At 43.7% G+C, this 13,937-nt stretch overlaps 1 protein-coding gene across 1 annotated transcript; it reads right to left on the bottom strand.

Annotated features, from left to right (window-relative positions):
* Positions 1-3,516: 3,516 nt before the first annotated feature.
* Positions 3,517-12,687, bottom strand: Cnot11 (CCR4-NOT transcription complex subunit 11). Its single transcript, XM_029539383.1, has 7 exons — positions 11,924-12,687; positions 10,551-10,715; positions 9,706-9,858; positions 8,108-8,310; positions 6,149-6,351; positions 3,929-4,025; positions 3,517-3,852 (listed from the first exon to the last, which is right to left on the bottom strand). The coding sequence occupies exons 1-7, from the start codon at positions 12,420-12,422 to the stop codon at positions 3,655-3,657; spliced, it is 1,518 nt and encodes a 505-aa protein (XP_029395243.1). The 5' UTR covers positions 12,423-12,687; the 3' UTR covers positions 3,517-3,654.
* Between the last annotated feature and the right edge of the window lie 1,250 nt (positions 12,688-13,937).

Genomic DNA, 13,937 nt, shown 5'->3' with positions numbered 1-13,937 from the left:
GATGCCAGGGCAGAAGCTTCCTGCCTGTGCTCAGCTTCCCAGGGGGGATGGGGGGGCAGGGGGACACACAGGTACAGCCTTCCTGTGCTAAGAAAAAGACTAGCTACCCTGATCAAGCACTGTCCAAATACCTTTAGATACACTTAAGGACTGATAGCTAAATTTGGCAGCAATTTCCTTGGGGAAAGTTGATGTCATTTGCTCAAGAAAGGATGAGGTTTAATCAGTGCATCTATTATTCGGTAGAACTTGAGGACAGTTAGACAAAAGCAGTTTTTACAGATCAGGAAAATATTGCTTTGCCATTTCCTAAGCACTAGCTGTGGGCCTGAAGTAGAGGTAGCTTTGTAGTAAAATACAATGTTGTGCTTTTATGATTCAACACATTAGAAGAACTACCTATGCCTTTTTCAGCTCAGCCTTGCTTCTAAAGCCTTAGAAACATTGGTCAACATTTCCAAAAATAGTATTTGCATCACTCATTATAGTGAGGTCTCTGTCATGCACCCACTTGCCTCCTATAGCAAAGTATAGAACAAAATCATGAGTTGAAGTATCTGCCCATTCATTGAAAGTATGAGGGACAGAAGTCCATCTTTTTGACAAATGATAGGCTGTGTGCTAGGAAAAGCAGTATTTTCTGTGAGCCCATTGTATTACAAACCTCAAACTTTAGTAAATCTTGGATATTCCTAATATAGACAGTAACGAGAAGAGATATCAGGATAAAATGAAGTCAGCAGTGTATCTTAGTAAGCAGTTGCTAAGATTTGATGAAGATGTAAAACATCTTTCCTAATTACTGATGTCTCAGATACCCTAGTTACCAAGAGCTACTCAAAATGGTGCATACACAGGTCCACAACTAATTAATATAGAAATGAGTGTGCTACTTAGAATTAGGTATAAATGAGATTATCCCTATAGATTTAGTGGTCTTCTATAAAGTTGCTTAATTAAATCAGTAATAAGTTAGTGTTGAATTATCTAATTTTATTTATTTATTTAATTGGTTGTATTTTGGGATTCCAAAGTGTTTTTTAAAATGTTCTACTCTTAAAATGTTACTGATTAATGTCCTTTTCTTTGAACAGGTGATTCGAAGACTTAAGTTGGATTAAAAACGTTGATGAAGTTACTTAACCTATATTAAACTTGATTGATAAACTTACAAATTGCTTGTGGTTATTCAGTCTCAAGATTATATACCTTGTTCCCCAGGCTACCCTTAACTTTCTGGGTTAAGACAGTCAGGCTGTAGCTGGGATTACAGGGCTGCGCCAGTGTGTGCACCTTGACTTTTACACAAACCAAGAACCATCTAGTGGCAGTCTAACCTTGATTTATGTACAGCTAATGTTCACTAAGCACAGCTCCTCTTTGTGAACAGTTCATTTCCCTTGTGAACACCAAGACTGTGATCTTGACCTTCCTCGTTTTGGAGTCCTTATTTCAGACATTTGTTTGGGATTCTGAAATCAGCAGACAACTTGCAGTTATCCTTGTTTTTAGGTACACAGAAGTATGAAAACTTGGAGTTGCTTATGCCTTTTTGCTGCAGCTTTCACTGCAGGGGTCCCTTCCAAGCTCCTACCTTGTTTTAGGGGGCACTGGGTTTGTCCTGACAAGTACATTTTTAAAAAATGAACAAACATATAATGAATTACCATCTCCTGGTGTAAGCTTAATGAGGCCGTGACAGGCTTTATGGACAAAATACATGCTAAATCAAGCTTCAGGGAGTTTTGTTCATGGATCCCACTTGTGTCCTTGTTGACTGCAGGGTAAAAGTGTTTTCCTAAACTCATGGATATCTTGATAGGATACTTGTCATCTATGAAATACATGCTCAAGAGCCACACAACCAACTTTTAGAAATAAATGCACACATATGACCTTCCCCTAAATAAGAAACTTATTTTTCCTTTCTTTGTAAATTATTTTATTTACATTTCAGCTGTTGTCCACGCATCCCAGTCCTACCCCCACCCCCCATGATGTTTTGTGCCCCGCCCCACCCCCTTCCTGGAAGCCTCAAGTCTCAAGGATTGAGTGCAGAGGCCAGACCAGGTAGTCCTCTGCTATATATGTGCTGGGGGTCTTGGATCGGCCATGGTACTGCTTGGTTGGTGGCTCAGTCTTTGGGAGCTCCCAGGGGTCTGTTTTAGTTGAGAACGCGGGTTCGTCCTCCCCTTCAGCTTCTTTAATCCTTCCTCTAATCCAACCATAGGGGTCCCCAACTTCAGTCCAATGGTTGGGAGTATCTGCATCTGTCTACTGTCATTTTAATTACATTTTTGATTTTGTGTTGGGCTGTGGCCACAGCTAACCTGAGCTACAGGACAGACATCAGCTGTAAAGTTTGTTACCCACAGTGAGTCTTTGAAACTTGTCATTCAAAAACAGGTTTGTTCATGGGCTGTTCTTGGCCCAGTGCCATCTGTAAAATAGCGGTGGCCACTCCGGAGCATTGAGAGAGGTCAGCTGCCTTTAATCCCAGCACTCGGGAGGCAGAGGCAGGCGGATTTCTGAGTTCAAGGCCAGCCTGGTCTACAGAGTGAGTTCCAGGACAGCCAGGGCTATACAGAGAAACCCTGTCTCAAAAAAAGAGAGAAGTCAGCTGTAGTTCAGAGGGGGTCACTCCTACAGGGCTCAAGGATCATTTTTTCTTGTTCCTTCTCCACTGTTAGAAGATTGTAATTGTACAATAGGACAAAATCACCAAGCGTGGCTTCCTTTAAGTCTTGCGGATGTGGGAGAACAGATTTTGTCCCCATAAATCGGTTCTAGAGATACCTCCATAAAAGTAATTCTTCATAATTTCTTTAAATAAAATGGTATGTCAGACATTAAAAAAAAAAAAAAAAAAAAAGCTGGATTTGGTGGTGTACACCTTTAATCACAGCATGCAGAGGCAGAAGGATCTCTGATTTCAAGGCCAGCCTAATCTACATAGGGAGCTCCAGAATTACACAGATGGACCCTGTCTTAAAAAAAGATTAAGGCACTGTCCCAAGTACTGACTGTCCTACCTCCTCACAAACAGGCATCTGAGATATACATTTCTGGTGTGCCAGCTCGGATTTGTCCTTAAGACCACAAAAACCACACGCTTATGAACTGTGGTTAAGAGAGAAGAATAAAATGCCAAGTCTCGCAGCCTGGCAGTGTCCATGCTTGTCAGTGGGCCAGGAACACTGTTGTCAAGAAATGTTCATCCTTATTTCACACCTTGCTTACTAAGAGCCAAGCTCACCGTAAATTCTCAGCATCTTCACTCTCACTGAGCATGCTTCACACTAGAAGCTACAAAAGCAAATTCCTGGTTTTTCAGAAACCTACAGTTTGTTTTCTAAAAGAAACGGGTACTGTGTTTTAAATTCAAAAGAGCAACACCTACACCTTTCTTGCAATAACTATTTTTAGAATAACTATTCTTCATATGGATTGTCATCAGCAAGAGAGCTAAAAGATACATTTTCCCAAGTTCTCACCAAAATTCATCCATGGGAAACATCTAGGAAAAAGGAAATTTTACTTTAAGTAAATAAAGTCATTTATATTTCTTAGATCAAGCAATCCACTCAAGAGTTACAAGTTTAAAAACCAATCCAAATACAGTTGAGCAATAGAAGGGGAAGTTCTGGTGAGGTATTATTTTGATATTTTGGTCTCTGAAGGCGTTTCCCCAGTATCCAGTGTCTTCAGCAACCGGAATAGGCCTGCAGCTTCCCGTATCCTACTGAATTCAATGCAGAAGGCCTGCACTTCTATAAACAAGTCCTGCACATTAATAATTTTGTTACGGATCAAAGACTGGAGAAACACACACACAAGACGCACCAAACGATTCTGGAAAAGAAAAAACAAGTTTTAGAAACTTCTTTTCTTGGCAGATGACAATGTTATAAGCATTTACACTACTCACCTGCATATATTTATCCTTAATTTGTTCACAAGTAGAAATGCAATTGGATATGTATAGGTGAATAAATTCAGGAGGTAGGTCAACAGCTGTAGTTAGTCTGTTTCACAAAAGAAAAATCTGAGCTGTTAACTGTGTTTGCTAGTATTGGAAAGTATTGTAATCATGAAGTCAAGACTTCCCTGTGATCATCTAATAGTAATTTATATGACCCAATTCTCTAGTTTTAAACCCAAGAGCCACAGCCACTTAAACCTCTGATGCTTCTGTTAAGTGTGCATCACAAATTATAATCTGTAATGATCCATTAAGCAATGAGTATCCAATTCCTGAGTGTGCCTGGCTGGATCACTGTCAGTCACAGTCTCCTTCTAAGCCTCAAATAACCAGCAGTTGTTGCTATCATTTAAAACTTAGAAAAGTCCTATGAGGCAGCGTGTCTGAGGTGAAGTACAGACTAAACAGAACAGACTAACATGGAACTTTGAAGAAGTAACATGAACCTGGCAAAAAGCCTTGAAAAGTTACTTAGCTGATACAGAGCAAAAGGGCCTTCCTGAGAACTGAGCAAGGCAAACAGGCTTGGAGTTAGCCATTACACAGGAACAGCAGCTGTGTAATAAGCTTAAGAGTTGTTAAAGCCAAGAGAGTTCTTCCCAAATGAGTAAGTACTAAGAAATGGAGTCAAGTAAGAATTCCACTGAGTTCAAGTTCAGCCCAAGAAACATTTCAACACTGGGCTGGCTACTGCAAACCTTTTGCGACAAATTTGAAAAGGTAAATGAATCCATGCTGCCTCTTCTACATCTATGCATCCTTAAACTAAGGCACTGAAGTACCTTAAGAAAGCTACTACCGGGCTGGTGAGATGGCTCAGTGGGTAAGAGCACCCGACTGCTCTTCCAAAGGTCCAGAGTTCAAATCCCAGCAACCACATGGTAGCTCATAACCATCTGTAACAAGATCTGACACCCTCTTCTGAAGTGTCTGAAGACAGCTACAGTGTACTTACATATAATAAATAAATCTTTAAAAAAAAAGAAAAAAGAAAAGAAAGCTACTACCAGCCACCATACCCATTGAGATCTGGGCATCAGCAAGGCTGCTTGATACCTGGAAAAAGTCAGGACTACAAGAGTGCAGTGTGGGGAAATCCATGAACACTCGGATTGCTCCATCCAAAGACAAAATGTAGCCAATGCAAAAACAGCAACTGCAACTATAGTAAAAGAGGTGCCAGCAAGGAGAGGTGGAAGCAAGCACCAAGTTTTCTGAGAGTAGCCAGGCAGCTCTGTCAGTGAAAGTCTTACAAAGTAACCGGAAACCCATGCTGCTTTTCCTCACCCAACCCTTTCTTGTGCACAGAGCTACCAGCCAAGCTGTCACCAGATGACCAGACATTCCTTAGTTCAAGTTTGAAACAACTGCCAACTAATATATGGATGCTCAAAAAATTGTAACCTGGTTCACACCCATGATTCCAGCATTCAGAGAATGAGGCAGACAGACTGCTATGAATTTGATGCTACTAGGATACTATGAGATCCTATCTCAAAAAAAAAAAAAAAAAAAAAAAAAAAAAAAAAAAAAAAAAAAAAAAAAAAAAAAAAAAAAAAACCTCAAGAAAAATAATACCCCATCCACCTCACTACATTTAATTCACAATTTACCTATATAATATCTGTAAGGAAAATAAAAGACAAAAACTATACAGAACACATCAACAGGGGAATGTATTCTTTCTTTGATGTTCAATGAGCAAAATCAAGAAAGAACTGGAAAACTGGGTGTGCTAGTCCACATCTTTGGTCCCAGCACTTGGGAGTCAGAGGCAGGTGGATCTCCACGAGTTTGATTGAGGCCAGCCTGGTCTACACAGGAAGTTCTAGGACAGTCAGGGCTACACAGAACAACAAAGCCGGGAGAATACTAGTAATCACGACAGCATGCCTAGATGTCCAGTTCTGAGACCCACGTGGGCAAGCTGCCATTACTGGCTGCCAAGGAACATAAAACCTGAATTTGTAAGGGGCACAAGACAGTGAAGTAAATTCAACAACTGAGTTCTTACGAATTGATATTAAGTTCATATGCAGTGAACACCAAAGATTAGTTCAGGGTAACAGAATCAGAAAAAGGGAGAGAAACTACTACAGCTTTTCAAACTTCTGGGTAATATAATCAGGGCCTATATACCCACTCTGGTGGAACATGAGAACTCACCGATTTACAACTTCCATCGAGTGTAAGGACATGTCCATGTTGACCAGGACAGAGAAATACTCCGTGATCTGGCTTGACTGCATTAGTTTCAGCAGCATTTCTATAGCGACTAAAGGGTTGTTCTCCACTAGATCTGGAAGTTTCGCTGGAGTAAGGCCAATGTGATAAACAAGTTTGGGATCTTTTTCCAACTCGCCGAGGAGCTAAAAAAAAAAAAACAAGTTGAGAGGTTCTTGAGTTATAGTAGAGAATTTTCCTGCATACAAATGGAAGTGTTTTATATAAATTACAAAACTATCTTTGATAGTTTGTTAAATTTCTTCCCTCAAAGCCAATATTATATCTTCATATATTTTCAGATCTGAATTGCCATGGCACAAAAACAAGTGACAATTTAAAAAATCTACTAGTCACTCTTCCTCTAGACATGCTAAGCCTTGGTTTTGTCTAGTGATATACAATATGACAATAGTGCCACTCTTAAAGATCTTAATTATCAACTTCTCCCAAAAAAACACAACCAAGTTGATTGTGGTGGCACACATGTAATACAAGCACTGAGGCAGGAGGTTGCCAGCCTGGGCTACATAATGAGTTCAAGGCTACCTGAGGTATATGGCAAGACCTTGTCTCCATTTTTTTCTTAAAAAAAAAAAAAAAAAGCCACACAGAACTCCATAAACTGGAATAATTCAGAACAAGAGCCATGCTCTGTCTTACCCGGAAAGATAACAGAACTAACTCTAGAGAGGGGCAGAAGAGGAACTCTCTCTTCCACCTGTAGTACTTTACAGAGTAAATCACACCCACGCTTTGCAAATCTAAGAGATGGGAAAACATTTTTTTTTTCTGTCCAAATACATACTTTTTCTTTCTTTTAAAAGTTCATTGATTTTGAGGCTAGGTCCCTGTGCGCCCACGCTGACTTCAGGCTCCCTGTCTCATGGAGCCTGGCCTGTAACTGCCAAGTCTCAATCTCTTGCCTTCCACGTGCAAGGGTTACAGGCATATACCACACCCATTCCTTCTACCTCTGTCTTTTATCCACTTGTGTATTCAACACTGGACTGTTTCATGATCATCTAAGAGCAAACTGAAACTACAAACAATTGTTATTACAGCATTTAAAAATACTTGGGGGTAGGCTGGGAAATGGTTCATGGTCAGGAGCACTTGCAGTTCTCTAGAGGACCAGGATTTGGTTCCCAGCACCCATATGGAGGCTCAACATCTGTACTTCCAGTTCCAGAAGATCTGATGCCTCTTCTGGCATCTGTGAGTACTGCATGCACATGGTACACAAATATACATGCAAACAAAACACTCACACACAATACAAATCTTTTTAAAAATCCGTTTTTTTTTTTAAATGAAAAACTAGGTTGGAGGCAACAGTATCTTCCTACGAGTTCTAACTTGAAAGTGTGCAAATCTAATCAAATCTACAACCACCTGGCATCTTTGCTCTTCTTCCTCAGTGGATCCATCTAGTTGAGACCTTGGTTAGCAGGAGAGATAACTGCAGTCTACCACTAGACACTGTAGCTAAAGTCAAGAGCATGCCCTGAACCTCATTTTTTATAAAACATTAATAACTCTATACACCCTTTAGAGTTGCTGTCCATCCTGATGCAGCAATGCAGATGTGGCCAACTGATGTGTACCTGGAACAGTGCTGCCAACTGAAGTCTCATCCTAGCCTACCTCTCTCCGAGACAAACTGAATAGAGTCTAGACATCATTAGGCCTCTTGTCTCATCAGAGCAAAACTGTCAAACAAGGAAAGGCCAGAGCACAGCGGCTGGGACTGTGAAGACCTCTGATGCTCCTTCCGCTGGCTCACATCCACAACTGACTGCTCACTTACTGCTTCCTGGGAAGAACACCCTGTGATGGGCACAGATGGGACACTGTAATACATACATACATACATACATACATACATACATACATACATACCTGTGTCTGTTGAGGAGATGACAGGGGGCTTTTGAAGGCTTTTGCCATGATCCGCTTGATCTCCACACCAGTGCTATTCTTCACACACATCGATTTGTCCCACTGAATAGCATGCTCGGGCTCTGTAGGGTTTAGCCAGGCCAGTTCATCCTCACAGATGTGGAGAGGGGGCGGTGGGCGGATAAACTCTGGCCGAAAGTGGCCTATAATGAGAGTAACACATGACTGTCAGTGAGCTAACATTTGCATACACTCTATATGCATTTAATGAAGTACAGGGTACCTTTAACAAGGACATGTGATAAAACATACTTCAAACAGTAATGATATAAAAAAATCAGAGTTCCACGCTCAAATGATAACCAAGAACACATGAACACACACACACACACACACACACACACACACAGCATGATGCCAGATACAAGTCTGTTTTTCAGAAAGAGAAAAGCAGGAGCGTGAACTGAATTTTAATGAAGCATATCCACTTAGGCTGAGGATGCAGGGGTCAAACTGGCAGATGCTGATGATGTTAAGATAATGATGATGATTGTTTTCTTAAAAATCTCCTTATGTCCCTGGCTGACCTGGAATTCACTGTGTAGACCAGGCTACCCTCAAACTCACAGAGATCTGCCAGCCTCTACTTCCCGAGTGTTGGGATTAAAGGCATTTGTCATCACACTTAACATATAACTATAATTTTATGAGTTTTTTCCCCCCCTTTTCTTTCTTTTAGTGGCCCCTAGGACCTCAAAATACTAAACAGAGTTCTTGGGGCTATCCCCACAATTCAAGGTTGATGTGTAAGTTATCAATTATCAACACACTAAAATAAACTAGTTAGTACTTCTGAACTAACATCATACTTCATTTGGTTGCTACACAGTTGAAAAGCCAGAAAGAAAAGCTAATACCTCAACAATCACAACCAAGCACACAGCTCGCCCCCAGTGGCTTATTATGTTCTTGTATAAACACTTGCACCCTAACTCCAGTGACCCACAGCGCTATTCCCAAATGACCACTCTCAAGAAAGACAACGTATACTATAAATCTCAGTACTTAACAAGATAGACACCCAGCTGTCTATCCAGCTGTGGTGCTGCCTGCCTGCCAAGCCCCACAAAAACCTAGGAGATGAAAACTTAGTAATTTCCACTAAACTGGGATACACGAACTCCCAGTCCTCTCTGCTGCCTCCAGTGTACAGCAGGAAGTTCTCTCTTTTTGTCCTGAGAGCAGATTTTATGCAGTCCCAGAGAGCATTTCCCACATAGGCAAAGGTGGGTTGCTGTATTATGGATTCTACTCTCAGCCAAGGATGACCAGGACTCTAAGGTCATCCTCAGCTACACAGGAATTTTCTAGACTACTCTGCGCTACATGAGACTATCTCATTAAAACAAAAACATTCATTTTGGTAAAACCTGAATTTGTATCTGCATGCATATATGTATGCGCTATCAAATAAGCAATAAACATCCTAGTGTGTAACTGGCTGGTGTCTGTCTGCTATATTCTAGACAGCAAGGCAGTTAGTCTGTCATGAGGTACTATAAGAAACTTAAAAATAAAACTAACTCACATATACCTACTTTCAATAGGTGGTTTTGGTCCACTGACTAAAGACTCTGTGATCCGAGAGGCAACAGAGCTGTCAAATCCAGAGTTGGAGGAGTCCGGGTCCGGGTCACTGAGGATGCTTGGGAAGCTGGCTTTGCTCTGGGTTGGCAGCTCAGACTGACGTTCTGGAACAGATTCAGACAAGAGGCATTTAAAGCATTTAAGCTAGACCTTGTAATCCCAGCACCTGGAAGGTGGAGACAAGAGTCAGGAATCCAAGGCCAGCCTGGGGGGGCAGGGTGGCACAGAACATTTTAAAATTGAGAACACCATGAACAGATCAGGAGTACAACGTAATTATCTATAATTCCTATAAACCAAACAATAATAGTATTAAAATAACCCCCAAAGAGAAGATGGAACGAGGTGGATGGCAGGGAGGGAGGTGCAGGGCAGAGGCCAGGCTGGGTATCAGTCAGAAGCACAGAATAAGGACACAGAGAGGAAAGTGAAGGAGGATGCTGGGGTGCAAGGGTGTGATCTGTGATGGGGACGGGAGCCAGCCTGGCCTGGGGCTACATGCCTGTAAGCCGAGTACTCGGGAGTCAGCCAGCAAGAGCTCAGTTAGAGGCCAGCATGGCCTACCCAGCAGATTCCAGGACAGCCGAGGCTACACAAAGAAACCTGGTCTCAAAACTAACAAACAAACAAACAAAAGAGGGGGTGACAGACAGGGAGACAGGGAACGGACAGGGCAGGACGGGAAAGGATCAAACAAAAACAGCAGAAATGTAAATTTAAAAGAAAAACCTTCTTGATTTTAAGCAGGGGATCTCAAGAACTGACAAGAATGTCCCAATCACTGGTCCTCCCTTACCTGCCAGAGCTAACTGAAGGCCGCTAATGTCCACAGATTGTCCCATGTTTCCAACGTCCATCAAGGCAATCTGGCGAGGTGTCTTTTTGAACAGTTCCCTTGGGGGTGCCAGCATGAGCTGGGAAAGGAAAAACTTTTCTGGTGGAGTTATAGGAGGCAGAAACCCTGCAAATAAAAATGCATACCGATTTCTCTCCAATGGGTACTTGTAAAGTTTTAAAAATTTAACTTTAAAAGTTAACTTGAAACTTGGCTACTTGCCACGTGGAGCTATTCTTATGATTTAAATGTAACTGAGTTCCAGTTAATCGAATATACACACTTAGTATACATAGTAATCCATAAACAAATATATCACTTGAGATTCTGAGATCTATGGAAATGTCAATGAAACTTATGGTTTTAATAACTGTTGAGAATTTTCTGTTATCAAATACTTAGATTCCTACAAACTTAAACATACTTTAAAAAATTTTATATATATATATATATATATATATATATATATATATATGTGCATGTATGTCAGTCTGTGAGTGGTAGTACACTTGTCCCAGAGTCCTGGACTAGGTTCATGGTATAGAGGAAGTGACCCTGGGTTCCACCCACAGCACCAAATTTAGGGGCGCATCCTCAGGCGTCATCTATGCCTGATCTTAGTAATGCTGCAAAAGTAAACATTCCACAATACTGCCCAGAACACATGCATCTTTGAATGGTTAATTAGAAACGACTTCATCCTCTCCTCACGGGACAATACAGCTAACCGAGGAGTTGGCGGCAAAGACTTTAGATGTCGTGGAAATGTGGACTTCAACCTGCCCCTTCCTCGGGTTCTTAATACCGACTTCTTTACTCAGAGGCTTAAAAAGGGGGTAAACGGCCGGGCGTGGTGGCGCACGCCTGTATTCCCAGCACTTGGGAGGCAGAGGCAGGCGGATTTCTGAGTTCGAGGCCAGTCTGGTCTACAGAGTGAGTTCCAGGACGGCCAGGACTACACAGAGAAACCCTGTTTCAAAAAAAAAAAAAAAGGGGGGGGGTAAACTCAGTGCCACTGGCTGCAACTTCGGACCTTACAATAAAGAATGAACCGTATCCGGCATACTAAAATATGCCCAGCCCGTTGGTGGGCTTGTACGACGCGTTGGCTTTTTTGATTGGGTGGGATCATCTGGAGTGCAGTGAATTTGAAAAACAAAACAAAACAAAAAACCAAAAAAGCAAAACTTGCAACTTCTGATTACCCCTCCCCTATTTCAGTGAAAGAAAGTATGGAAACGGAGGGAGGGAGGGAGGGCCGATCCCCTCCAAGAAGGCTGACTGTCCCTAGCTGGCGAGCCCCCCGCCCGGGAACAGCTGGCTGCGGGACGTACCTGAGAGCGGGGGCCGGTCGGGCTCCTGGCCGCCGCGGGCGGGCGGCGCCGGGTTGAGCAGGTGCGCGAAGCTGGCGGCGAACGGGTTGGCGGCGAGCGGCTCGGTGCGGTACATCTCCCAGAGCAGGTAGAGCGCCGTGAGGCGCTGCGCCGCGCTGGGCAGCAGGTCCGGCTGCTGCAGCAGCATCACCAGCACCGAGCCCAGGCGGAAGTGGTCGGCCTTGCTGAAGTAGTGGTGGAAGGCGGTGGACAGGCCCTCGAAGGTGCTGCCGCCGCCCGCCTCCTCCGAGATGATGCTCAGCAGGCTCGAGAGCTCCTTCGGGGTCAGGCTCATCCTGCCCGCGGGGCCTCCGATCCCCGGCCCGGGGCCGCCCGCTCCGCCTCGGCCTCCGCTGGAGCCCGCCGGGCCGCTCCGGAACGCCGCTGCCTCCCGCGCCCCTCTGGGATCCGCCGAGGAGAGAAGCCGGCCAGACGCCGCGCTCGCCCCGCCGCCGGGCATCAACCTCGCCCGCCTACCCCGCTTCCCGGGCCGAGAGGCGGCCCCCGGCGCCGGCTCGCTGCGTTTTCCCCCCGCGGCCGTAAAGCGCACCCTTCCGCGACAGCGTCGCGAACAAAAAAAAAAAAAAAAAACAGCGCGTAAGTCAGACGAGCCGGGCGGACAGACGACCGACGACGCGGGCCGAGCCGAGGTTCCGGAGACGCGGGTGGGCGGGGCGCCGTGGAGGGCGGGGCCGCGTGGACTCAGAGCTGTCCGCCTAGTCTTTGCCTGCCTGAGTGATGTCTCTAGAGGCCCCGGTGAAGTGTCCTGAAAGCCCTGGGAAGCGATCCTTGGGTGACGGGGTGGCGCCAAACCGGCCCACTCAATAGAGCCTAAGTTAGAATTTGAAAAATAGGCCTTAGATGCTAACTGGTCTGATAGAGCATCCTTGACGGCTCATGGTGTGGTTCTTGTAAATGCCAAAGAGAACAGGATTCTCAGAAACCGTTTAAATTTCGAGCCTTGCTCCTATGCTCGGAGATGGGGTCGTACCGCACATAAACGTTTGTGCATAGATATGTGGACAAAAACCTAGGCCAGGCCGGCACCAGAGGGAGGCAGAGGCAGACGAACCCCTGTGAGTTCGAGGCCAGCCTGGTCTAAAAAGAAAGACAAAAAATCTGAGAAAAGTGTCTCGAGAAATACTCGGTTACAAAACTCGTTTTCAGGGCTTCTTTTTCCTTAGCCTGCCTTAGGGCACTTTTTCTGGCCGTCTTGGCTGAACACTGGGAAACCCTGGAAACTTCTTTACATACCAGCCCCTCTTGGACCTGGTCCCCTGTGATCTGATTCACGTGTTCAAGTACCCACTCTAGAGTTACAGAAACCGAGCGACTGACATCAGCATCACCTGCTAGCTACCCTGTGCTAACGAAAGGCAGCAGCTGGAGAGTTTTCTCTTTACCGCCGAAATTCTCAAGGAAATCTTGAGGAACAGGTGTTGGGTATGGCGCATATTTTAAAGGCCTCTTTAGTTTACTGTTAAACCTGGGGGGGGGGGGGGTTCTGCCAGTGAACATTGCAATCCGCAGAAAATATAGCTTGGCAAATGGGGCAAATGATTCAAATTACTTCTATTATTACTATTATTATTATTATTAATTAGTCAACTACGTTCTCTTTGAGCCCTTTTACATTGTATGATCTATGACCACTAGTCATACTAAAACCCACTCACGCTAGTTATAACTTATTGTTAGTTGATAACTTAAATGTTAGTACAGTATTGGTGTTTCAAGATGTTTTAAGGTATTTGAGCACAGCACGTTACCCGCCAACAGAGTTCTTTTCTTTTTTTTTTTTTTTTAAAGATTTATTTATTTATTATGTGTAAGCACACTGTAGCTGTCTTCATATACTCCAGAAGAGGGAGTCAGCTCTTGTTAAGGATGGTTGTGAGCCACCATGTGGTTGCTGGGATTTGAACTCAGGACCTTTGGAAGAGCAGTCAGTGCTCTTAACCACTGAGCCATCTCT

This window comes from Mus pahari, chromosome 5, assembly GCF_900095145.1.
Source record: "Mus pahari chromosome 5, PAHARI_EIJ_v1.1, whole genome shotgun sequence".
In the NCBI taxonomy this organism is placed as follows: Eukaryota; Metazoa; Chordata; class Mammalia; order Rodentia; family Muridae; genus Mus; species Mus pahari.
Note: the sequence above shows the minus strand (reverse complement) of the source record. Positions and strands in the feature narration are given on the sequence as shown.